At 37.3% G+C, this 27,159-nt stretch overlaps 1 protein-coding gene across 3 annotated transcripts in view; it reads left to right on the plus strand.

Annotated features, from left to right (window-relative positions):
• LOC109044252 (uncharacterized) overlaps positions 1-27,159 on the plus strand; it is a 70,018-nt gene that overhangs the window by 6,164 nt on the left and 36,695 nt on the right. For all 3 annotated transcript variants that reach the window (XM_019061873.2, XM_072297956.1, XM_019061874.2), the window contains exons 5-15: positions 836-1,146; positions 1,843-2,082; positions 2,623-2,859; positions 4,089-4,321; positions 5,004-5,126; positions 6,854-6,995; positions 8,307-8,552; positions 9,080-9,316; positions 9,938-10,049; positions 14,444-14,957; positions 16,876-16,995. In XM_019061873.2, the coding sequence (XP_018917418.2) occupies positions 836-1,146; positions 1,843-2,082; positions 2,623-2,859; positions 4,089-4,321; positions 5,004-5,126; positions 6,854-6,995; positions 8,307-8,552; positions 9,080-9,316; positions 9,938-10,049; positions 14,444-14,957; positions 16,876-16,995 (2,515 nt within the window). The remainder of the gene's footprint in view (positions 1-835; positions 1,147-1,842; positions 2,083-2,622; positions 2,860-4,088; positions 4,322-5,003; positions 5,127-6,853; positions 6,996-8,306; positions 8,553-9,079; positions 9,317-9,937; positions 10,050-14,443; positions 14,958-16,875; positions 16,996-27,159) is intronic.

A 27,159-nucleotide genomic window follows, 5' to 3' on the forward strand; every position in this document is an offset into this window, starting at 1 on the left:
TTATAAAGCTGCAAAGGGTGAAAATAAAGTAATTATCTTATCTTATCTTATCTTACTCTACTTACATTCAGTATTTAGGACCTTTTTATATATTTTAGGAGAAGCCCTCATCTTTTATTGATATGATTCATTGAGGAAAGTATTCTTCAACTTTTTATACTTTGCTAACCCTTCCGGATCAAATGTCCCTCCCAGTGTCATGTTTACCATCATGTTGTCAGAGCTATTCGACTGTTCAAATTTTCTTCTGTCTCTCTGTGAGGTTCAAGGTTAAAAAAATATGAAGAAAAAACAGATACAAACCTTTTTGTTTGCTAGATTTCGTAAAGTCTGAAAGGAGTGCATGGTGTCATATTCATCAAAAGTTCATTGAGTTATGACTTTATTACGTGATAATTTACCTTGTTTTCCTGATTTGTATTTCTTTAGCGTTGGTGAGTGCTATACTATGATCAAGCCAAAATGGTCATAGTATAGCACTCGCCTACGCTAAAGAAATACAAATTGGGAAAACAAGGTAAATTACCATCTAATAAATCATAATGAATCCTGATCAAGCTAAAATTTCACAATGCTTATGACTTTAGGAGATTTTCTTATTCCGTTCATCCCAGAAAAATTTATGACCCCAGAAAATCGTCCTATTCTCTTAGTCCCAGACTCAAAATTTTATAATAGTAATTCACTGAATCAGAAAATAATGATTACTTAAAGGTATCGATATTCTCAATGAAAGATAGCTTTATGATTTTCATCATGCTTTCATCCAGAAAACACATATTAGTGAGGTTCCATATCTGTATTTCTCTGATTTTTCTGTTTTGTATAATTTTAGGCAGCTACAGCAGCACCGGAACAGATATTCTGGATCTTTCCATGCCAGACAAAAACTCTCTAACTGAAGTCTGCTACATCTGCGGTGATGAATTCAAAAGAGGTACTCTTCGCCAGATTGCTGTCAAGCCTCTGACAGATAATAGTCAGTGTTCGACAAGTAACGGCAATCAGTGCATACCAGCCAGCAAAGAGCCTTACTTTCCCAGCTTAATGTTTCACCCTCGGCCGAGTCGATCTAGACCAGTTGACAGCTCAGGAAGGGTTCAAGCCTGTGATTTATGTCATTCACATTTGCTGCACCAGTGGCAGGTAAGATCCAAAAATTTTCTCATGATTGATAGACAAACTTGGCATCTCAGCAGTCACAACTCATTTGATCAATGATCTGAGGGAGTAAAACTCCCCAAACCCAATAGATGCATTTTGGCGCTTTGCAGTGTTTTAAAAATTAAAATTTTACACAGCTAGTTGGCAAGGTCTTGAAAATGGTGGGAATTTTGTGGAAAGCTGCAGGAGATTATGTTGGATGATACTGGGTAGGCGTTTGAGAATGTTGAAGGCTAGAAGGTTCTGCCCCTCTGTGCGCAACTCTTTTTTTTCTCTTTTCTTTGGAAATAGTGACTTGATGTCTTTTTGCTTAACTCAGTTCAAGTGTAATTACTGCCAATAACATTCAGCTAATATCAAAATCTAATTTTAAATTTACGTGATCATCGATTGCTATGTCTGATGTTTTTTCTTACTCCTCTCAAGAATATTTTTTGAAAAGAAATGAGAGATTTAAAATAAATGGGGCAACAAACAATTAATAACTTTGAATAATTTCCTTTTAAAAGAAAATCAGCGAAACAAAATAAAAAAATTTCCATCACCAAAACTTGTCTCCATCTAATTTTACCGTTGCACCTGCATACCTAGGTATCTCAGTTCCCACACAAGATTCCGCTTGTTTTTATTATTATTTCATTTCTTTTTGTTGCTGAACAAAGTAAATCTTGTTTTCAGGCTTACACAGCAGAAGGAATTCCGCACTCCGAGAGGGATTATGTTCTTCGGAAACGAGCCACTCCTTCGCTTGATTCAACCACTTTTGTTTGTTACACTTGTGGCTTGGAGTATCCATCTAGTTGCCTCAGACTCTTATACTGTTGTCCTAATTCTGAGAAAGAAGCATATTACCCATTTTTGTATAGTGTGAAGCCACCTCCTGGAGCTAGTCCTATTTCTCCTCAAGGAATGGTTCAAGTAAGTATGTCATAGCCCTTGTTTCTTAATAAAGGACATTTTCTTGTCTATAGACTCAATCCTAAGTTTTGAATCTGCACCTAGTGTGTTCTTAACTGGAAATAAAAGTATAAATCCACGCAGTTCCAATTGATCTATCATCGGCACCTTACACTCCAAGACGCAAGTGTCTTGGCATGTGCCAAACCGTGTGTGTGCTAGTAACCTGATGTCCGTCAATTTGCCCGGACTTTAAAGCCCAACAAAAGTTGAACGAGGCATCAAAAAAAATTAAAATCTACGTTTTTCAACTCAGCTCAGTGAATAGAAAAAGTATTCCAAATTTCATTCAATTCTGAAGGGGTCAGGTCAAAAAGTGTTAATTTTCGGTCTGATTTGACATGGATTAACCCACAAGTCACTTGTAGTAATCTGGCACTTTTTCTGAAGGTCCTGCAACAAATTTCGTCACTTATTAACAATGGATCACTAGACTAGGTACAAATTTACTCGTTCTAATTCTTATATTGATTATTTGATTATTGATTTTTGATATTTCAGGTTTGTTCCATATGCTACAAGTCAGTGCCACAGAAACACGCTAGTGGAAGTGCCAGTAACCTGAATGTTACCGTCACCGATGCAAGGTTACCTACACCCCCTCAGTCGCCCCAAGTGTACTCTCGTCAAGTGAAGTCACCGGCAGACATTCGATTTAAGCCTTATGAAATTTCCAAACACGGCAAAAACTCAAATACCTCATCCAAACCAAATTCAACCATTGCAAATGCCTCAGTCGTAAGTTCATTTGTAGTTCTGCCTGTAATCTGTTTTGTTGTCGTACAGAGTGTATGGTTCGAACAAAAGCGATATAACTAGAAAGAGCTGATATGCTATTCAGACATAAAAATATAAAGGATTACCTAAAACATTTCGCACATACATTAGTTTTGATGGAAAAAAGGACCTAAGTGTCAAGATTTTCATGATAGTGGCGTTGATGAGTGTACAGAAGTGTTCTATGAAGGTTTTAGCTCAAAAAAGCTCTAAAATGTAAAAACCAGTGGCGTGGCGTGAATTGCGATGTATCGATTGTTATGCCATTTAAACTTACAGTAAAGAATCGATTATTAAGGTGTTCGCTGCGAACACCGCAGCGAACACCTTTCCATAGGTTCCTTCCTTTAGGTTCCTTCCATAGGTTCGATCCTTTTCCGTAGGTTTAAATGGCATAACAATCGATTAATCAAAATCCACGCCACGCTACTGGTAAAAACTGAATAGAATGCATGACCATCGATATTGTTCAGCTAAAAGAAAGTAGTTTTGAGAAAAATCCAATGAACTTCAAATCTGCCCCAAAAACCGTTAGATCACAATGCTTTTTTCTGCCTTGTAATGTGCAAAAAATAGAGCTTTTTAACTGTCAAGAAGCAAGTGATATGTCTTTGCAAAAAAGAAACGTATTGGGAATTTAAAATATTGCATTTTATGAAAATTCAAATAACTGCAATTAATTTTTTGATTGAATTATGATAATGATAAATTATCGTTAACAGGAACAGAGAAATCAGTCGTATTTATTCATTAAGTTCGCTTCATTGTAGAGTCCTACCAAAAAATAAAGTATACAAAAAGATCCTAAAGTATTCCTATCCGTAACAAAATGGTAAAATAGTGCTCGGTCCACATTATTTTGCTATTTTTCAGTTTTTTCTCTTGTCTCATTCGTACCCATTCAATGAAGTACCAGAATTCTGTAATTATTTTGAACATATCACATGGTGCTAGCCCCAGGCAGATTTTTGCTTATCATTACTGCACTACTTTTCAAATTTGTCTCAATTGAAGTCAAAAGTCTCAAAATTGTTTATTTGTCAATTATTTAATTTAGCTGTCATTCACTGTGCCTATTGAGGTCTGGGAAGCAGTACTGCCCTCGCTCACATGGACTTTTCGCTGTAGAGAATATTTTTTTTATAGGAGCTGTCTCAGTTGTAAGTGATCGTGTTTATTGTATTTTTCAGGTTGATTCTCTACCCAGTAGCACTCCAGCAAGTACGGCAGCTTCAAACGTATCTGGAGTCAACCAAGGACCCTCAATGCAGAGAACAATCTCTGCAGCCTCCGCATCTTCCAGTTACAATTGTTATGTTTGTCTAAACTCTGTCCCAGGTTCCCAATTAGAATGGCTCAGTACAAGTGCTGAAGGTTTAAATTCTCATGCTATGCATTTTCCATGCCTACGTTACCTATCTAGGTGTGCTATTTTTCATTCTGTTTTTTAAATTTATTTATTTCTTTGCTCCATTTTCCTGTTGGATTCGACATGAGATTTGAATTTGACAGACGGTTTCATCACGGTTAAAAGGGCTGTTGTTCTAGTATTGATCAGTGATTTTACAGTTGAAGTACATCAATCAATCAAAAGTTTGACCAAAACTTTCATTCATAGTTAGGCTTTACGGTACATATGGGTGAGAGTTCATTTGACCCTACTTATTTGCACCCAATTCCGTGCAATTATGTACTCTAGAGGTAGGAGCCCTATCTCTATATCTACGCTTTGCATTTCATGAATTAATTGGACTGCAATTAGGAACTACTATTTCCGGCTCATTCATAAAGAATATATCTGCCTGAAGAAACCAATGGCATGGACATGGTTTCTAGTATGAGGCAGAAGTATTAATTCTGTATTGCAAAATGTAGACTTCATACAGTGTAGAATCAATTAATCTTTTTTTAAATTAATCAATTATTTATTCTTCTATTGGAAAAGGTAAATTTATAGGCTCATTAATGAAATGAATACTAAGCTAGTCAATAGTTGTTTGGCCATTAAAAATGGTCTGCAACACATTAGCTATCTCAATCCTTGTCACGTCTCTGTCAATTATTTTTATTTGATTATTTTTTATTTTTTGTGTGCCCACCTTTAGGTCTTCAGAAAATTGCTGCATAGATTCACATGGCCGTGTTCTAACTTGTGTAAATTGCGCGCAGCATTTAGGTAAACAATGGGAATCTATGGAAGCTGAACGGATTCCGCTTGAACGTAGGAAGTAAGTGAATCACAATTCCTCCATTTCTAAGTACGTCAGATGAAGTTCCTCTGAAGAAGAAATGCAGCCATTTGTCTTCAGTTGGACTTTGCCCGCCATGCTGGTTGATTCAACCAGTTTCAATGTATTCTGCAGGCTTGAACAACTGATAAATACTGCTGGTAGTCGCACGCCAATTTTTCGTTATCAGCTGGGCCCTGCGGAGCATCATATCTCTCGGCATTTAAGTATGCCAGCAACACTTTCCAATGGTCAACAGAGGGAAACACTGTTGTTTTACTTACAAGGGGAACTTACGGACCTGTCGCCTCCGATTGGGCTGAATTTTTTTTTACAGACTCTATGGACCAATTCTAGAGGTCAATTTGAGCCGTTTTCCCGAATGCGCAATAGGAAGGGCGTAAAAAATTCCCAAAAGTTGCGTTTTCGGCGTGTGATTTGGTCGTGCGGCGCGTGGCAACACTGAAGCAGCCTCTAGTACCGCTTTATCGGCCTGAAGGTTTCAGCGGAGTCCGGAGCCCTACTGCACACGTACTGGTTCCATGATAGTGATGTCCCGGGTTCGATCCTTGACTTTTTATTTTCCGCCTGATCACGTAACATTTCATTTTTAATTCTTCATCCGCATTGATAAATCAAGCAGTTCCGATCACTATCCTCCCCTCCCTCATTTTACGTACATTTTCCCCCGATATTTATTCACATTGGCCACATATAATCGTATGAAACTTCATTGATATAAATTAATGAATTAAAAAGCAAAGGGCTAAAATAATGTGTTTCTTGGTGACCCTTGCATGCACATGGGTTTGGGGTTGCTCTTCGATTTATTTACACATTACATATTTTTCCAGGAAAACATTTGAAGATAATGTAGTAACAAATAAGGTTTTCTTTTGCTTTTTAATTCATTAATTTATATCAATGAAGTTTCATACGATTATATGTGGCCAATGTGAATAAATATCGGGGGAAAATGTACGTAAAATGAGGGAGGGGGGGGGATAGTGATCGGAACTGCTTGATTTATAAATGCGGATGAAGAATTAAAAATAAAATGTTACGTGATCATGCGGAAAATAAAAAGTCAAGAAATCGAACCCGGGACATCACTATCATGGAACCAGTACGTGTGCAGTAGGGCTCCGGACTCCGCTAAAACCTTCAGGCCGATAAAGCGGTACCAGAGGCTGCTTCAGTGTTGCCACACGCCGCACGACCAAATCACACGCCGAAAACGCAACTTTTGGGAATTTTTTACGCCCTTCCTATTGTGCATTCGGGAAAACGGCTCAAATTGACCTTTAGAATTGGTCCATAGAGTCTGTAAAAAAAAATTCAGCCCAATCGGAGGCGGCAGGTCCGTAAGTTCCCCTTGTCAGATAACTTGTCAGCATACTGTGTTCGAATTTTCAATGGGCATTTTTTGTGCATTTCTATAGCCTGGCAGGAAATAACTGCCAAGACATCATGGCAAGCAATGTGTTGAATGCTTATTTCACGTGGAAACTTGAATGTAAAAATTAATTTATGTGTGTGTCCTTCGTCCTGAAAAACAAACAAAAGAAGTGGAATTTTATTTGTCTTTTCTTCCCTTCAATGAAAGTCAATTTCTAACTTTTTTTAAAAAATTAAACAAAATATGTTATATTTTTGACCTCAAAAACATGTCTCTTATTCAATATTTTAGACTTCTCCTTAAAATATTTTCTTTTTATCTATTCCAGTTACAATTTAGGTGTAAATGGGTCTAGCGTTTGCTCAATAGCTCCAAATAGTAACAGTTCTACCTCCTCTTCCATGTATTGCTTCCTGTGTGGTCTTCACTCTGATCTGACTCTCGCTCGAGTCCTCTACGCTCGTCCACAGGTAATTTCTAAACCTCAATCTCAATTTTGATCTATCTTCAACCTACAAAGTTTTAATGAAGCATTGAAATCAAGGATCAATCATTTTTATTTTGATTGCATTTTAGTTGCACTGATCTTGGAATCGTGATTCCATGGCTGAATATTTTTCATGAGCAATAAATGATAGTACATCACCAAACACTAAGTTCATGTGTCAAGTATGAGGAGACGAACTGAATACCCACACAAAACCATCGTTTTGTATGGGAAAGGTCACACAGTGTAGTACCTTAACCAAGGACAAGAGAATAGTTACAACTTCCTAACGACTGTCCAGCTGGAGTTCGGCTGGTCAGTTGTTCTTCAAACGACCCCACACAAACTTATTTCGGCTTGAGTGGTCGGAGCTAAGCATGGCTTCTAAACGCCTGAAGTCCGCAGCGGACATCGCCTTAAAGTCAGCACTTCTCGCCTCGAGTCATAGCTCATCCCGGCGTTGCCAGCTTTCCATGCAAAACAAAAGTTTTGTATGGGAATCCGGTTTGTTTCCCCTCACAAGTATGAAAAAATGTACTGTCCTTTGATAAAAAATTGTAGATTTTAATAATTTAACTTCATAAGTTTTTGCTTTAATTTCCAAAAGTCGCAATGTTTTCATCAAAATTAAATGCCGCATCAGATTTCATGGCAATCTAGAAAACCTGGGTAGTCAATGAATTTGCTGCGACCTGGAAAAGTCAGGGAATTTCGCAAGTAGTGCGTCAGCTAAGCAACTTCAGCCGGTGCGATTCGAGAATGCAACCAACTTCCGATTGCCTTTTTCCTGAATTTGAATCGCTACAAGTGGAGATTTTGCCAAGAGTTAAGTAATGGTCAGCATTTCAAAAGATAAAAAATTAAAAGGCAGTTTTAATGGAAAGTCTGGAAAAGTCAGGGAATCGGACAACGAAGAAATTATGAAAATCTTGAGTTTTTCTTTAAGCTTCGGTGGTGAAGTGGTCTAGGCCATTCACAGCTAGAACTAAAGTCTCTGGTTCGATCCCTTGAGGTGATGATATTTGAGGGTCCAATACTGCTTGGCATAAGGTACAAAAATTGTAAACATTGTGAATTAACAAGAGGGCAATGGACCGCTGTGCTATTTTTCTCTGATGAAGGAAATCAGTGAAAATGTAGTTGCTGCTCTTAAATACAGATACGTATGTGAACATGTGATACCTACTGAATTTACTTTTTGTAATTTTCTTGACCTTTACCCTTCCATATCACTTAAAAGAGTCAGTGTCCATTTAATGAGTGTTAACCAAGTGATTTTTTCTCTTTTTTTCAGGGTCGCAATGCACCTTATTTTCCCTCGCTCCTGCAACATAAGTCACCTTTGAATGCAGAGCAGTTGAGAGATGACAAGTCAGCCTTAGTTTGTACATTTTGTTACCACTCAATGGTGTCCCAATGGCGTCGCTATGAGCAGACAAGCACACCAAGCGACGATCGTCATTACAATTTTCATGATTATTCATGTAGTTTATGTAAAACCATTACATATAGACGCAGAGTTCGTGCTTTACCTGTAAAAGTATGTAGAATTTTATATTATCAGTTATTTCTATTTGGAACTGCAATCTCTTTCAATTGCAATTTCCATTCTAATTGTAATTAGCTAGTGAAGTAAAAGCTCGATTCACTTGATTTTACTGCGCAGTGGATTTTCTCCAGGTATCTGCTCAACCCCTTCTAAGAACAACCTTTAATTAAAAGGAATTTACAGGGGTTTTTTTTTTTTTTGGGGGGGGGGGGGTTCAGTGGCAGAATTTTAGCTCAAACTGTTTGATTTTTTCTGAAATTTCCTAATATTTGGGTGCAGAAGGTCTTTTTTGGCTAGTGTAGAGCATTTACTATATGAATTGCTGAATATCGAGTAGTCTCACTCTCAAAAAGTTTCACTCAGACTTCGATACTTGTAATATTTTCTTGCTAAAAATTATAACAATGATTAGGAAGAAAATCAAGTGATGCAGTAAGTACATTATTTTTTGTACATTTGATGCATTCAAAAACATAGCGCTGAATATTATTTAATGTACCTCTCTTTTATTGTTTCAGGATTATTCATTCATTCTGCATCAAGTTGACAAGCCTCTACTCATCGAAAATAACGATTACGCAGTAGTGTGTCTAGATTGTTATGAAACGTTGAGAAAACAAGCGTTAGAATATGAACGATGGGGCCTTCCAGTAGATAAAAGAGAATATAATTGGCTTGCTCAACCTCCTCCGCCTGAAGACAGCCCAGAAGTGTCAGTTGCAAGATTACCCTCGGGTCAACGGTCTGATAAAATAGTAAGTTTCTGCGCAAGCAATGATTATTTTTCTCTGAGGCTCATATGAAGACGTATTAAGTTGTTTTAAGCGTTAATTTCATTGTACCAATTTTTGCATAATTCCAGAGGGCAATTTACTCAAGTAGCAGGACAGAGATATCCTGTAGGAAAAAAAACTGACACTTTCCTGTGACTAGAAACATTCAGAGCTGCCTGTATTTTTTCTATTACCTTTTTTTTAATTAATCAAAGAAAACTCATCTGTGCTAAGCAAAGAAAGTAATTCGTGAGAAATGGTGTTGAGGGTCAGGGCCTGACTGCTATTTTTTTTTTAGCTCTAGTTTGAGCAACTTTATTGATTTCCAAGGCTGTATGTGAACCTTCAAAAAAATGGATGAGATTGGAATTCCAAACATTTTTGTACCTTAGTGGGTACTTACAGTTTTTAGAAGATGCATTACGAATGACAGCTGTTCAAAATGACCAAGAGCATGTTTTGGGGATATGTCAGGTGCTGGCACTTAATAATTGTTCCTTGTATGATTTCTTTAGCCTGAATTGCCTCTACTGCTAACTTGTCGAGTTACCTCACTCATAGATACATTCTAACAAAGCAATTCTTCTTTAACTGTTTTTATAGGTTCCAGTATCCTTACCAAATCGATCCAGTAATAAAAATGGTCCATCGAAACAGGCTGATAGGAAAAGCTCAAGTCTACAAATGCAAAATCCCTCCGGCAAATTAGATCAAGGTAAGAAATTTTCCTTTAATGTTTGCTCTTCTTTTTGTGCATGATGCTTTTAAAGTTATCAGCATAATTATTTAAAAGATGCGTTATTTAACTCAACAAAGTTGGCTGTAATTGATACATGATCATGACAACAGTCGCAAAAGTAAACAATAATCAAAAGCTGAGCACCTAGCTAACATTCCCAAACCTTGGTGAGTTGTTGAGCAGTCTTTGATTCCTCAAATTACACGTATTGACTGCCAGTTTTCTGCCATTTTTGCAAGTGTTTTTTTCTTTTTTCCATTGAAATTTTTACTCAAGAAAAAGCAAAGGATCAGAATACCTTCTCTAGTTCAAGACCATGTTTTTGACTCGCAAAAAGAAGCTGCATGGAGTATTTATGAAAACAAAAGAAAGTACTAAAATTAAGCGTTAAGGAGATTTTCAATGAGATTACAGAGGATCAATTCTACAATTCTGTTTGTAAGAGTGGTATGTATTATCGAAAGCAGAAGTACTTACGGAACTGGATAAAGTACTTTGAAAAACATCCTGACCTGCAAATTAATTTAGAGGGTAGCAGAAAGAAGATCAAAACTTGTAGACTTGGTATACTCTTAAAAACTTAAGGGTGCATCATCTTACCCTTCACCCTTCACCAATATTTTTTTAACATTCTAGCAAATGGAGCAGAAGGATTTAACCTTCAAGTCGTAACTAATATTATATCTGTAGTGTCATCAGTTTTGAAATGGTAGTTTCAGCCTACTTTCTTTTTGGGACAATCAGCATACAGCCAAAGTTTTTAGCTTCCTTTTTGAAACCTAATAAGTAATCCAAGGCTCTTGGTAGATTTCAACCCAAGGTTATACCCAACAAGAAGTGATAGAACCACATCTAAAAATAAGTAGCCCCCGTGGATTACAAGAATGTGGAACAGGGGCCTTTCAGGAATATGATTTGGAAAGTTTTTGATTATTCTTACATTTGAAAAATTTCTAATCCATGTCGTTTTAAATTTTCAAAAAGTCTTTGGTATGATCTATTTTGGAGTTAATTAAGTAGATAAATGGTAATCATCATGAAAGTAATTTATATTTTTAGTTTATGGGATCGAAAAGTTTCGAAGCTTTTGTTTCCTCAAAATATGTGAAAAAAATATCACAGAGAAAAAATGTTTGCCTCGTTGATGGACCGACAGTAATTTATTTTTTGCGGAAAATTAAACTTGACTCTAAATCCTCAAGTACCTTCAAATTGTTGGCTACTATACCTGTTTTTGCTGTTGCCCTCCCAGTTTATTTACCATTATTTTATTTTCGTCCCTCATTATAATTTTTCTACACGTTAATTTTTTCCATCTATTTTATGGATCTAATCCAATCTAAGTTAGGGATGGTTGGGTTAGGAAAAATTGGATTAATGAAACACCAGGGACATTAAGGACGTTTTGAATTAGGATTGAGGACACATTGGTGATACTAGGGACGTTAGGAATATTAGAGAAAGGCGCAAGAGTCGGTTAGGACAGATGGGATTAGCCCTTGTGTGCTAGTTGAACTGCGTTTAACAGAAAGGAACCAATCCACATTATCTATTGCCAAATTTAACCGGGCAATTTAATTTTTTACGAGAGGACGTTCTTGCGGATTCTTTCAAAAATTTTGAAGAATTTGCTTAGCACTATGGAGAAAATTCACTGAAATTTGCACATAAATCCGCAAAATAGTTTTCTTGTATAAAATTAAATTGCCCAGTTAAATTTGGCAATAGCTGATGTGGCTTGATTCATTTCTGTTTAACGCAGTCCAGTTGAAGTTTAATAAAAAATTTAAAATAACAAAAATCCAACGGAGTCACTAAACATTAAATTTTTTTTCTCCCTTAAAAAAAAAATTAAGAAAAAAATTTAACGTTTAGTGACTCGGTTGAATTTTTGTTATTTTAACATCAAAATTAAGGTTAAACAGGAAGCATCGACTTTTTTTAACTCAGCCCTGAGAAAACGAGAAATACCTGGGTACCCATCATCAGAGGGGAAGTTTCACCTTGTAAGTGGTGGTTTGATTGATGTGTTGTCAGGAACGAGGGTGATAAAGCGGAAGCTCGCCGGCACAAAGGGACGAGGGATGCTTTTCTTTATCGACACCTCTTTTCTTCTCGCGTATCACCCCCCGCGCCCCTCCTCCGCGTCCGCCCGCAACCCTCCGTCGCGTCGTCACCCCGTCAGTCCATCATCGGCGGCCGTCCCTCCCTCCGCCGCCGTCCGCATCCGCTCTCGGGTTCCGCGAGAAATCCCGATCGAGCTGCGACATCTCGCGAGAAAAAACAATAACATCGTTTGTTGTCAAAATGGTGGCGGCGGCCCGCCTGTCGGTTTCGTGCAGAATTTCGCGAAAAAATCGAGTTTTCCCGTGCGTGTCGCTCAGTTTTCCGCGCGCGACAGTGTTTCCTTGCGTTTCCGGGCTATTCCAAGTGTTTTCGGTTTGAATGCGTGTCCCAACACAGCGGAATCGGCCTCCCTCGGTTCGATCCAAGTTTTTAGGTTAATCTCTACCTTGAAAATTTTTCTCACTTCGAGCTACTACCTTCCTTTATCGCCTGTCCGTACTTGTTTCCAAATAGCCCTCAATCCATTCGGGTTGATTACGGCTCAATCTGCTGCCCCTGTGTGAAAAAAGTTCAAGAGAGGGCTTGCAAATTTCTCATCTCAAATCCTATCACAACAACTGATTATCAATTCGCATTTCAGTTTTTATCACGCACCTATCGCCTCAATTCTATAGCCCTTTTCTCATTTCTCACAAAGCAAAGCAGATTGGGAATTGATCAAAGACTAATCTCTGCACTTAACAAACTAAGATCACTCTGCTGTGATCTCATTGAGAACTGACGGCTGTTAATATTTAGCTTTTCTCGGAACATCTGACCTCTGAGCATAATCGATTGAAGTTTCTACGATTTCAATTTATTCGATCGTAGTCGGTATCCACCATTCAATCTATGGCAGCATCTTGATCATAAATTCCTATTTTTCATGATTAGGTATTTTGTGTCAGGTTTTTTATGCTCCTTGCTTGAGATTGATTCAGTGAGCACTAAATTTTAGCTGTTCCTTCTTTTGTATTTTCTCCGTTAGTTCTTAGCCCTCAGGTTGGTGTGATTATTGCGAGGTGTAGAATGTATCACTGATGAATACCCAGAGAGAGTTTTCATTCATTATTGGAACAGACTTAATTTTTAGATCTGTTTGGTGGTCGTTAACACTTGAGCAGATAGTTTTCTATTTGGAAAGGTTTAAAACAAGACTGTCATTCTACCCGCGTCTTGACAGCTTATTTCCACTGATTGTAATGAAGTTCATTAATTAAATATGTTCTTTTAATTTATGCTCAGAGTGATGATGCTAAGTGAACATGAATTTTTTTTAGTGGAAGAGTCTTGAGTGTGAAAAATTTTCATCCATTCATTTGTGCATTAAACCTGTGATAATTAGCGACCGCGTATCGGCTTTTTATGTGCGCGTACTCTCGGTAATCTGTGTTCGATATGGATTTTAACCGTCCGGGTCTAAATCCGCATGTCCCGGGACCAATGGTTCCTCCAAATATGAGCAATCTTCTCTACTACCAAGGTTTGTTTTAAGTAACTTGTTTGCTTAATTTGAAAATCTGTTGTGTTCTTCAATAATCCACAAGCTACCACAACAATCAAATTGGTCCGCAGGTTACTTTGTTGAGTCTTATCTGCTTTTCACATAGCAAGCATCTCTTGATTTCATCAGAATGAGAACGTTTATAGAAATGGTAGAAAAATGGGGATTGTTGTGAGTTTAGAAAGAACAAGGTAGTAAGGACGGTTGCTGAACAGCTAAACGGGATCAACTCTTGAGAGCTATATGAATTAAAAGAAAAAAAGGATGTACTTATCTTAGTATTGAATGAGCAAAAAAGCCTCCATATTCACGTTTCCTTGTAAAATTCTTGTATTTTAGCGAGAAAATTGGGTATAAATTTAAAGTAGGGAAATGCTGTGGTTGTTCCGAAGGAAAAATTAATATGATTGAAAAATTTATAGGCAGGGCAATGGAGAGTGTTGTTTTGCCACTAGACACCTTGAACAAATTCTTAGCAGAGTGATTAAAATCCTTTGCAGATAACCTTCCATGGTTGAATCCCATATTTTCTATGTACCTAAACCATAAACGTATTCAAGTTAGAAAAAATGGATACTTTCATGCGGTTAACAACTTAAGCCCATGCTGCTTGGTTTGTTCTGAAATGTCTTGAGAGATTTTGGTTCCTGCTTAACTGAAGCATCCATTCCATCAATTCTGATTTGAAATGATGTTTTATTAAAATTTTAAGTCCTTAATGTTCAAATTTTAACCTTCGATCATTATCTTTCTGTTACAGGGTTGGTCAAATCCCCAGCAGGAGGAGTCGGGACGAAACCACACCATCATACCATACCTGGCCCGGGTCCTGGGCCCGGTCCTGGCCCTGGGGCTCCGCCCTCGCAGAGCTCAGGGAATCGTTCCTTTGCAGCCGCTTTACGTAACTTAGCCAAGCAGGCTGGCCCAACCAATGATAGGAATGAAAACGATTCCGAGAGAGTCAGTTCACCCAAAACGCGAGGTCCTCCTCAGCCACTAGTCAGGGGTGCGTCACCCCAACCATTGAAAGGGCAGGATAAAGACCGCCCTGTACCTAATATTGGCTCTGAGCAGAGGAGCGGTTTTCAGCCGTACAGACCGCCTGAGGATGGGAGAGGTCCGGTTTCGGTGAACGTTTCACCTGCCGGAGCTTCTCCTCATCCTGCGTTTACCCTAGATCCCTCGGCAGCAGCAGCGGCTGCTGCTTACAATCCCTATCACCATCCTCCCACTGCCGCTGCTCTGTATCCACCTCACCTTCAGCATCCATATCGGTGAGTAATCTTGTCACGCACTGTGAATTTTTAAGCATACTGAATAATCCTATGTCTTGGTTACTTACTGTATCCAAAACATTTTGTTCTTTTTCTTATTTTATCTCATTTTAATTTTTTTTTCTTTTTATTTAGAAGGAAAAAAAATATCCTCAATACTTCATTCAAAAGTTTCAGATTTTTGGTGGTAGGTACCTACCTTTGAGAGGTCAAGAGAAATAATGCAAAATCTCATTCATAATCAAAAATTCAGTTAAAAGAAGTTAAGTGTGATTTGCTAACTAATCAAGATGTAGGATTTTTCTAGTTTTGTCATTGATATTGCAAGGTTCTTGCAGATAGTGAAAATACGGTCTTCGGTGTTTTCTAAACCTGTCATTGTACTAGAAATACTCAAATTTTGAAAAATCGATGAAATATACTTTGACCATCTTGAAATTTTTAAAGAAAGGACAATATCACCCTTAAAAAACCTGTGAAAGTAGGAAAAAATGTAGGGGTGCAGAAAAAGCCTGGTCTCACAGGTATGAAGCAATTTTCAAAAGTGATAACCTTCCTTTTTTCCCCCATTTCTTCAGAAAAGGGTGACAAATAGTTCATATTATTGAGAAATTCGGCTCATTGCCACAATGTAAGATGTTGACCATGAGGCAAATCCAAACTATGCTGTAAGACCCAAGTACCAAATTATGGCAAACTGTGGGCATTTTGAAAATTTTTTCATCCCTGATGGAACTTACTCAAATTGACGAGTATAATGTCGCAGACAGGTCTGCCTACCATTAACAAGGCCCTAGGCTCTAAACTACTGTCTGTCTCTGTTAGATTGGCAATGTTTTAATGTAAAAATGGACCACAAAATTTTCAAATAGAATTTTTGGCATGTCAAATGCCCGGAAGCACTAAATTTTTACCAGGAATGGATATCAGGAAGTTTAAATAGGGTACTGTGCCTTTCAGCAGTACGATTGTTGAAATTTATGTTGGCACGACAAGAATCGAAAATCGATAAATTACATGGCATAGATAGGGCTATGTCTTGTCTTATCGTGCCAACATAGCCAGTTAAAGTTTCAACAATCCTGCTGCAGGTCTCTAAATGGACACCTTCTCTCCCTTTTCTTGCGGTTTAAAGTCATAATTCAAACTCATATCACCTTATATTAAAGATTATACATGTCTCTCTGTAAGTATGTGCAATTATCTCAGGATATCATACCTATAAAGAAAGCTGCTGATTTTAGCCCTTGTAAGGAACGCCCATTTAGATGAAGTTATGTATTCAACTCATCATTTCCCTGACAAACAGAAAGATATTTCGGCTTTATGAATGTAAGTATGTAAGTTTTTCAAAAAATGAATTTTTTTTTTGAAGGTTTGAGACAGAATGTAATCATGCTGCCCTCTGCATTATGTGAGCAAGTCATTTACTGCTCCTCTTCTTTTATCCATTCCTGAAGGTTTTCATGTGTACTTACCTTTAATGTGTACCTACCTCAGTGTTCTAAACTCACAGGCGCCAAATGCGCCTAAGAAATCGGTCATGGCGCCTAAAAACTGAAGGCTCTGCGCCAACCTGGCCCCTAAAAAATTACCCCCCCCCCCCCAAAAAAAAAAAATCCCAATTTTTCTGTTTCGTGGTTTTTTGAAATCTCTCTTAAGTTACTGTTACTAGTTCTGTAACGAAAACATCTTGCGTCTAACTTTTCAGTAAGTGCGCTGTAATGTACAGGCAAAAAGTGAATTTGGCCCAAAAAAAATCTTCAATGGCCCCTAAAAATCGAGTTTGATGCGCCACATGGCTCCTGAAACTCAAGGGTGAGTTTCCAACACTGACCTTATTGTAAACTTTCAAATTTGTATGCCCTTGAAAGTATGTAGCATGTGTTCATTATTTAATACCATTTCTGTGTTTCAGTTTGGATGACCACTTATACTTAGAGCGATGTGGTATGTCCCTTTTCCCTCCTTACCCTCCTGCTTTATACGGATTAATGCCAACCCCTCTGGGACTCATGACTCCATCAATGCATGAAAGGTAAATATCTTGCTTATTATTGTTTCACTGAGTATTATTAATGCTATCACATTTTGTCGCCTCAGACATAGGCTAACCGCTGGAAAATTGGCGTTTTTACCGCGATACTAAGATGAAAAGCTTGTAATTTCTTAGGTTTCACTGAATTCGATGGAGAAATCGCGTAGTTCTGGCGTTAATTCTGCGCAATTTTGCTCATTTTATCAAGTGGAATCCAAGCAAGCAATTATTTGAACTCCGGGGTAGGTTTTTGTTATCACGCGAAATTGAAGGAAAATCATAGCCCTCAGCCTGTCTCAAGTCACGGACGTCTTTGGATCGTAAGCTCACACCTCTACAAAATTCGCGTTATTGCCGCGATAAGGTGAAAATCGTTCGATTTTTTTTTTTTTTTAAATTTAATGAACCGCTGAAAATTTTACGTTTTTGCTGCGATATGGAGGTAAACTACGTGTAACTTGCAATGATTTCACATAACAGCTTGTTCCCCGAAATCTCACTGAGATTATCGCGTAATGTAGGTGAAAATACCATAAAAGTAACGTGTTTGCCGTGATACCGAGGTGTAGAGCTATTGCGTACTTCTCGCGATTTTATGATGAATTTTGCGTAATTTCGCTCTTTTTAACAAGTGGAACCCAAGTGAGCAACTATTCGAACTCCAGAGTAGGTTTGTGGTATCACGCGAAATTGAAGGAAAATCATAGCTCTTAGCCTATCTCAAGTTACGGACGTTTATGAATATTAAGCTTATATTCAAACAAGAATCGGGTGTTTTCCGGGATGAGGCGAAACTAGTGTGATCTTATTTTTTTATTATAATGAACAGCTGTAAAAGTACTTTTTTACCGCGATTTTGAGGTAAACTACGCGTAATTTTCAATAATCTCACAAAATAGCTTTTTCCCCGCATTATCACTGAGAGTATCGCGTAATTTAGGTAATATTGCAATAAAAATGACTTGTTTACTGCGATACCGAGATGTAGAGCGTGTAATTTCCTAGGATTCAAAGAATTCGGTTTAGAAATCGCGTACCTCTCGCGATTTTATGATGAATTTTGCGTAATTTCGCTCTTTTTAACAAGTGGAACCCAAGTGAGCAACTATTCGAACTCCAGAGTAGGTTTGTGGTATCACGCGAAATTGAAGGAAAATCATAGCTCTTAGCCTATCTCAAGTTACGGACGTTTATGAATATTAAGCTTATATTCAAACAAGAATCGGGTGTTTTCCGGGATGAGGCGAAACTAGTGTGATCTTATTTTTTTATTATAATGAACACCTGTAAAAGTACTTTTTTACCGCGATTTTGAGGTAAACTACCCGTAATTTTCAATAATCTCACAAAATAGCTTTTTCCCCACATTATCACTGAGAGTATCGCGTAATTTAGGTAATATTGCAATAAAAATTACTTGTTTACTGCGATACAGCGATGTAGAGCTTGTAATTTCCTAGGATTCAAAGAATTCGGTGGAGAAATCGCGTACTTCTCGCGATTTTATGATGAATTTTGCGTAATATCGCTCTTTTTAACAAGTAGAACCCAAGTGAGCAACTATTCGAACTCCAGAGTAGGTTTGTGGTTGCACGCGAAATTGAAGGAAAATCATAGCTCTTAGCCTATCTCAAGTTACGGACGTTTATGAATATTAAGCTTATATTCAAACAAGAATCGGGTGTTTTCCGGGATGAGGCGAAACTAGTGTGATCTTATTTTTTTATTATAATGAACACCTGTAAAAGTACTTTTTTACCGCGATTTTGAGGTAAACTACGCGTAATTTTCAATAATCTCACAAAATAGCTTTTTCCCCGCATTATCACTGAGAGTATCGCGTAATTTAGGTAATATTGCAATAAAAATTACTTGTTTACTGCGATACCGAGATGTAGAGCGTGTAATTTCCTAGGATTCAAAGAATTCGGTTTAGAAATCGCGTACCTCTCGCGATTTTATGATGAATTTTGCGTAATTTCGCTCTTTTTAACAAGTGGAACCCAAGTGAGCAACTAATTGAACTCCAGAGTAGGTTTGTGGTATCACGCGAAATTGAAGGAAAATCATAGCTCTTAGCCTATCTCAAGTTACGGACGTTTATGAATATTAAGCTTATATTCATATACAAGAATCGGGTGTTTTTTGGGATGAGGCGAAACTAGTGTGATCTTATTTTTTTATTATAATGAACACCTGTAAAAGTACTTTTTTACCGCGATTTTGAGGTAAACTACGCGTAATTTTCAATAATCTCACAAAATAGCTTTTTCCCCGCATTATCACTGAGAGTATCGCGTAATTTAGGTAATATTGCAATAAAAATGACTTGTTTACTGCGATACCGAGATGTAGAGCTTGTAATTTCCTAGGATTCAACGAATTCGGTGGAGGAATCGCGTACTTCTCGCGATTTTATGATGAATTTTGCGTAATTTCGCTCTTTTTAACAAGTGGAACCCAAGTGAGCAACTATTCGAACTCCAGAGTAGGTTTGTGGTATCACGCGAAATTGAAGGAAAATCATAGCTCTTAGCCTATCTCAAGTTACGGACGTTTATGAATATTAAGCTTATATTCATATACAAGAATCGGGTGTTTTCCGGGATGAGGCGAAACTAGTGTGATCTTATTTTTTTATTATAATGAACACCTGTAAAAGTACTTTTTTACCGCGATTTTGAGGTAAACTACGCGTAATTTTCAATAATCTCACAAAATAGCTTTTTCCCCGCATTATCACTGAGAGTATCGCGTAATTTAGTTAAAATTGCAATAAAAATAACTTGTTTACTGCGATACCGAGATGTAGAGCTTGTAATTTCCTAGGATTCAACGAATTCGGTGGAGGAATCGCGTACTTCTCGCGAATTTATGATGAATTTTGCGTAATTTCGCTCTTTTTAACAAGTGGAACCCAAGTGAGCAACTATTCGAACTCCAGAGTAGGTTTGTGGTATCACGCGAAATTGAAGGAAAATCATAGCTCTTAGCCTATCTCAAGTTACGGACGTTTATGAATATTAAGCTTATATTCATATATACAAGAATCGGGTGTTTTCTGGGATGAGGCGAAACTAGTATGATCTTTTGGCGCGTATACGTAGTATACCGCCTTTGCGATCGTTTCGAACCCTGCTCGATACAATAACCGAGTCCCTTAGTTCCTTACCGAAAAGTGACTACCGCGAACTTCTGAGATTTTCCAAAGCGTGTAAAAAGTTTATTTATCCGTCAATAATTATGATTTAAAGTTGTTTCTCATTCTGGGGCTCTCTAGTTTATGTGCAGTGAATACCAAGAGTCTACGTTACTTGGTTTTCTTAAAAAAAGCCTAAGAGTACGACGCGCTGATTTAAAATATGCATATATAAGCAGAATCAAGCGAACTGATTCGAGGATGGCTGAGCAGGTCGGCACTCTCGGAATGAGAATTTAACTCCTCCGTTTTGTTCAAAACGTTGCTTTCACAGATCTCCACACCTCTGTTATACTTTTCAAAAGTTGGTACCCGTGCTCTGATAGTGCTGTTCATCTGACAACAATGTCAGTGTCAGCTGATAATAATATTTTTATCATATTTAGCTTCATACCGCTCGCCGTCATGGCTTTTCATTCGTGAACCACCGCTAGCGCTATCTGCTGGAGAATTTAGAATGCTAAGTTCCTCCCCACCCGTTTTAATATGCCAGTGATCATATTGTGAGGCGTCCTATCCAAAGTCAACTGAATACATATATTGTAGATTGTTGTTAAAATACCGATAAAAAAAAAAAAAAAAAAAATATGAGGTTAATAAAAAGTTTTCAGTCAGTCTTTGACATCCTGAATAATTGTCTTGGTATTTATTTACTAATTTTACAGAATTATATTTTATTTCTTATTAAAACTAAGAAATACAGTGCAATCTGTGATGAGCCTCGAGACTCATTAGACCATTAGCTAAACGTGGCTCATACAGGAATCCACTCACCCCTCTCTTCCCCACGCTCCTGATCACTGCGTCGGCGTCTTGACGAACAATAGCTAATGACGGTCGCCAAGCTAGGCCGGGATCCTCAGCCCCTCGCCCAATTACTTACGCTTCATTAACCATTTCACCGTCACGCTAGGATTCGCCCAATTTTCAAAAAAAATTGTTTCGCGAGTTTTTAGCAATTTTTTCCTTACTCTCCGTTGAAACACAAATTAAAAGAGGTCTCATTCATAAAAATCGGCCAAATAGAAGAGAAGTTACAGTATTCGAAATCCGAAGAAATCAACAAAACTTCTCCAAACAAAAAATAAAATGAAGGGGGAAAAAAAGAAATGTATAAATTACAATTTAATATGATTGACCTCAGAATGTGACAAGCAATTCAATTATAAAAAGGGGGAAAAATTGAGTGAAATTACAAAAAATTAGCCTCTTGCATGGGGCTTCCTTGTATGAGTTTTGACCTGAAGACAAGTAAATCCCGTTACATTATTAAAACGAAATTGACTCCATAGTTTAATGCCTTAGTTTCTTGAATACGATTATTTTAAGCTCTCGAAAATTTATACCAGCAATTTTACCCATGGGGTGATTTCCTGAGAGCTGATAATATCACGAATTTCTCATAGAGCCCTTCAAAAATGGCTTGCTTTTTGGGCAGCCGATTCGGCCATCAAACCGGGGTTTAAATGGAAGCTGATAATAACACAAAGCTCTGAGAAAAATTTTGAGATGAGTATAGGAACGGTTTGTAAATTACGAGGAGAGGCGGGCATTCTGCTCAGCATATCGATACATAAGTATTTTCACACGTAGAATTTAATTTTCACGTCAGGGAGTCGACATATTTTGATTTTTTCGATTTTATACGGAAAATGTATGGTTTTTCGGGATTGGTTTTTCGGGTTTTTACAATTGTTTCATGAAAAATGAATGCACCCAAAATGACTATAGCATTTTGACTTTCACATACGTGCACTCACTAAATCGATTGGTAAATTCAAAGAGTGGGTACATCGACCTGGTATATCAAGTTTCTGCAATTTTTCACGGCAAATCGGTAGATTTTCGGGATGTGGATTGCTTACTTTCAATTCATGAATGAATAAAGCATGGACATGGTTAAGCTTCTTTGCATGAAAAGACGTTTAAATTAAAAAAATCAAGACATATTTAATACAATTGCATTTATATCGAGTAAATCTCTTTTCAATAATATAACGGGATTTATAATACCGGTGATTTGGGTATTTTAGCCACAAAATACCTTTAAATCGACTTTATCTTCTAGGAGTTCGACAGAATTTTTCCTTTCTTCGCTTAAATTTTTCCGTAGCACTTTTCTTCAAGAATCTGATAAGATTTTGCTTGAGGCAGATCAAAAAACTTAAATTTGCTCGAATAGCTTTCTAGATTCACAATACACGGTCTCGTCAAGGTGCGTCGTTGACCTTGCACTGTTGGATCGTGAATTCTCTTGTTGTGCTGCTTGCCTTTTTTGAAATCTCTGTAAATGAAAACTAAAGGGGTTGATATGTGCGAGTTAATGACGCGCCTTATCAACACATTGTGTTGGAGTTCACTGCTTGTTTTTTTTTATTTTAATGAACAGCTGTAAAAGTACTTTTTTACCGCGATTTTGAGGTAAACTACGCGTAATTTTCAATAATCTCACAAAATAGCTTTTTCCCCGCATTATCACTGAGAGTATCGCGTAATTTAGGTAATATTGCAATAAAAATTACTTGTTTACTGCGATACCGAGATGTAGAGCTTGTAATTTCCTAGGATTCAACGAATTCGGTGGAGGAATCGCGTACTTCTCGCGATTTTATGATGAATTTTGCGTAATTTCGCTCTTTTTAACAAGTAGAACCCAAGTGAGCAACTATTCGAACTCCAGAGTAGGTTTGTGGTATCACGCGAAATTGAAGGAAAATCATAGCTCTTAGCCCATCTCAAGTTACGGAGGTTTATGAATATTAAGCTTATATTCATATACAAGAATCGGGTGTTTTCTGGGATGAGGCGAAACTAGTGTGATCTTATTTTTTTATTATAATGAACCCCTGTAAAAGTACTTTTTTACCGCGAATTTGAGGTAAACTACCCGTAATTTTCAATAATCTCACAAAATAGCTTTTTCCCCGCATTATCACTGAGAGTATCGCGTAATTTAGGTAATATTGCAATAAAAATTACTTGTTTACTGCGATACAGCGATGTAGAGCTTGTAATTTCCTAGGATTCAAAGAATTCTGTGGAGAAATCGCGTATCTCGCGATTTTATGATGAATTTTGCGTAATATCGCTCTTTTTAACAAATGGAACCCAAGTGAGCAACTATTCGAACTCCAGAGTAGGTTTGTGGTTGCACGCGAAATTGAAGGAAAATCATAGCTCTTAGCCTATCTCAAGTTACGGACGTTTATGAATATTAAGCTTATATTCAATCAAGAATCGGGTGTTTTCCGGGATGAGGCGAAACTAGTGTGATCTTATTTTTTTATTATAATGAACACCTGTAAAAGTACTTTTTTACCGCGATTTTGAGGTAAACTACGGGTAATTTTCAATAATCTCACAAAATAGCTTTTTCCCCGCATTATCACTGAGAGTATCGCGTAATTTAGGTAATATTGCAATAAAAATTACTTGTTTACTGCGATACCGAGATGTAGAGCGTGTAATTTCCTAGGATTCAAAGAATTCGGTTTAGAAATCGCGTACTTCTCGCGATTTTATGATGAATTTTGCGTAATTTCGCTCTTTTTAACAAGTGGAACCCAAGTGAGCAACTATTCGAACTCCAGAGTAGGTTTGTGGTATCACGCGAAATTGAAGGAAAATCATAGCTCTTAGCCTATCTCAAGTTACGGACGTTTATGAATATTAAGCTTATATTCATATATACAAGAATCGGGTGTTTTCTGGGATGAGGCGAAACTAGTATGATCTTTTTTTTTTTATTTTAATGAACAGCTGTAAAAGTACTTTTTTGCCGCGATTTTGAGGTAAACTACGCGTCATTTTGAATGATCTCACAAAATAGCTTTTTCCCCGCATTATCACTGAGAGTATCGCGTAATTTAGGTAATATTGCAATAAAAATTACTTGTTTACTGCGATACAGCGATGTAGAGCTTGTAATTTCCTAGGATTCAACGAATTCGGTGGAGGAATCGCGTACTTCTCGCGATTTTATGATGAATTTTGCGTAATATCGCTCTTTTTAACAAGTAGAACCCAAGTGAGCAACTAATTGAACTCCAGAGTAGGTTTGTGGTATCACGCGAAATTGAAGGAAAATCATAGCTCTTAGCCTATCTCAAGTTACGGACGTTTATGAATATTAAGCTTATATTCATATACAAGAATCGGGTGTTTTCTGGGATGAGGCGAAACTAGTGTGATCTTTTTTTTTTTTATTATAATGAACACCTGTAAAAGTACTTTTTTACCGCGATTTTGAGGTAAACTACGCGTAATTTTCAATAATCTCACAAAATAGCTTTTTCCCCGCATTATCACTGAGAGTATCGCGTAATTTAGGTAATATTGCAATAAAAATGACTTGTTTACTGCGATACCGAGATGTAGAGCTTGTAATTTCCTAGGATTCAACGAATTCGGTGGAGGAATCGCGTACTTCTCGCGATTTTATGATGAATTTTGCGTAATTTCGCTCTTTTTAACAAGTGGAACCCAAGTGAGCAACTATTCGAACTCCAGAGTAGGTTTGTGGTATCACGCGAAATTGAAGGAAAATCATAGCTCTTAGCCTATCTCAAGTTACGGACGTTTATGAATATTAAGCTTATATTCAATCAAGAATCGGGTGTTTTCCGGGATGAGGCGAAACTAGTGTGATCTTATTTTTTTATTATAATGAACCCCTGTAAAAGTACTTTTTTACCGCGATTTTGAGGTAAACTACGCGTAATTTTCAATAATCTCAAAAAATAGCTTTTTCCCCGCATTATCACTGAGAGTATCGCGTAATTTAGGTAATATTGCAATAAAAATTACTTGTTTACTGCGATACCGAGATGTAGAGCTTGTAATTTCGTAGGATTCAACGAATTCGGTGGAGGAATCGCGTACTTCTCGCGATTTTATGATGAATTTTGCGTAATTTCGCTCTTTTTAACAAGTAGAACCCAAGTGAGCAACTATTCGAACTCCAGAGTAGGTTTGTGGTTGCACGCGAAATTGAAGGAAAATCATAGCTCTTAGCCTATCTCAAGTTACGGACGTTTATGAATATTAAGCTTATATTCAAACAAGAATCGGGTGTTTTCCGGGATGAGGCGAAACTAGTGTGATCTTATTTTTTTATTATAATGAACACCTGTAAAAGTACTTTTTTACCGCGATTTTGAGGTAAACTACCCGTAATTTTCAATAATCTCACAAAATAGCTTTTTCCCCGCATTATCACTGAGAGTATCGCGTAATTTAGGTAATATTGCAATAAAAATTACTTGTTTACTGCGATACCGAGATGTAGAGCGTGTAATTTCCTAGGATTCAAAGAATTCGGTTTAGAAATCGCTTACTTCTCGCGATTTTATGATGAATTTTGCGTAATTTCGCTCTTTTTAACAAGTGGAACCCAAGTGAGCAACTATTCGAACTCCAGAGTAGGTTTGTGGTATCACGCGAAATTGAAGGAAAATCATAGCTCTTAGCCTATCTCAAGTTACGGACGTTTATGAATATTAAGCTTATATTCAAACAAGAATCGGGTGTTTTCCGGGATGAGGCGAAACTAGTGTGATCTTATTTTTTTATTATAATGAACACCTGTAAAAGTACTTTTTTACCGCGATTTTGAGGTAAACTACGCGTAATTTTCAATAATCTCACAAAATAGCTTTTTCCCCGCATTATCACTGAGAGTATCGCGTAATTTAGGTAATATTGCAATAAAAATGACTTGTTTACTGCGATACCGAGATGTAGAGCGTGTAATTTCCTAGGATTCAAAGAATTCGGTTTAGAAATCGCGTACCTCTCGCGATTTTATGATGAATTTTGCGTAATTTCGCTCTTTTTAACAAGTGGAACCCAAGTGAGCAACTATTCGAACTCCAGAGTAGGTTTGTGGTATCACGCGAAATTGAAGGAAAATCATAGCTCTTAGCCTATCTCAAGTTACGGACGTTTATGAATATTAAGCTTATATTCAAACAAGTATCGGGTGTTTTCCGGGATGAGGCGAAACTAGTGTGATCTTATTTTTTTTATTATAATGAACACCTGTAAAAGTACTTTTTTACCGCGATTTTGAGGTAAACTACCCGTAATTTTCAATAATCTCACAAAATAGCTTTTTCCCCACATTATCACTGAGAGTATCGCGTAATTTAGGTAATATTGCAATAAAAATTACTTGTTTACTGCGATACAGCGATGTAGAGCTTGTAATTTCGTAGGATTCAAAGAATTCGGTGGAGAAATCGCGTACTTCTCGCGATTTTATGATGAATTTTGCGTAATTTCGCTCTTTTTAACAAGTGGAACCCAAGTGAGCAACTATTCGAACTCCAGAGTAGGTTTGTGGTATCACGCGAAATTGAAGGAAAATCATAGCTCTTAGCCTATCTCAAGTTACGGACGTTTATGAATATTAAGCTTATATTCAAACAAGAATCGGGTGTTTTCCGGGATGAGGCGAAACTAGTGTGATCTTATTTTTTTATTATAATGTAAAAGTACATAAGTTGTTTGTAAAAGTACTTTTTTACCGCGATTTTGAGGTAAACTACGCGTAATTTTCAATAATCTCAAAAAATAGCTTTTTTCCCGCATTATCACTGAGAGTATCGCGTAATTTAGGTAATATTGCAATAAAAATTACTTGTTTACTGCGATACCGAGATGTAGAGCTTGTAATTTCGTAGGATTCAACGAATTCGGTGGAGGAATCGCGTACTTCTCGCGATTTTATGATGAATTTTGCGTAATTTCGCTCTTTTTTAACAAGTAGAACCCAAGTGAGCAACTATTCGAACTCCAGAGTAGGTTTGTGGTATCACGCGAAATTGAAGGAAAATCATAGCTCTTAGCCTATCTCAAGTTACGGACGTTTATGAATATTAAGCTTATATTCATATATACAAGAATCGGGTGTTTTCCGGGATGAGGCGAAACTAGTGTGATCTTTTGGCGCGTATACGTAGTAT

This window comes from Bemisia tabaci, chromosome 3 (assembly GCF_918797505.1).
Source record: "Bemisia tabaci chromosome 3, PGI_BMITA_v3".
NCBI lineage: Eukaryota > Metazoa > Arthropoda > Insecta > Hemiptera > Aleyrodidae > Bemisia > Bemisia tabaci.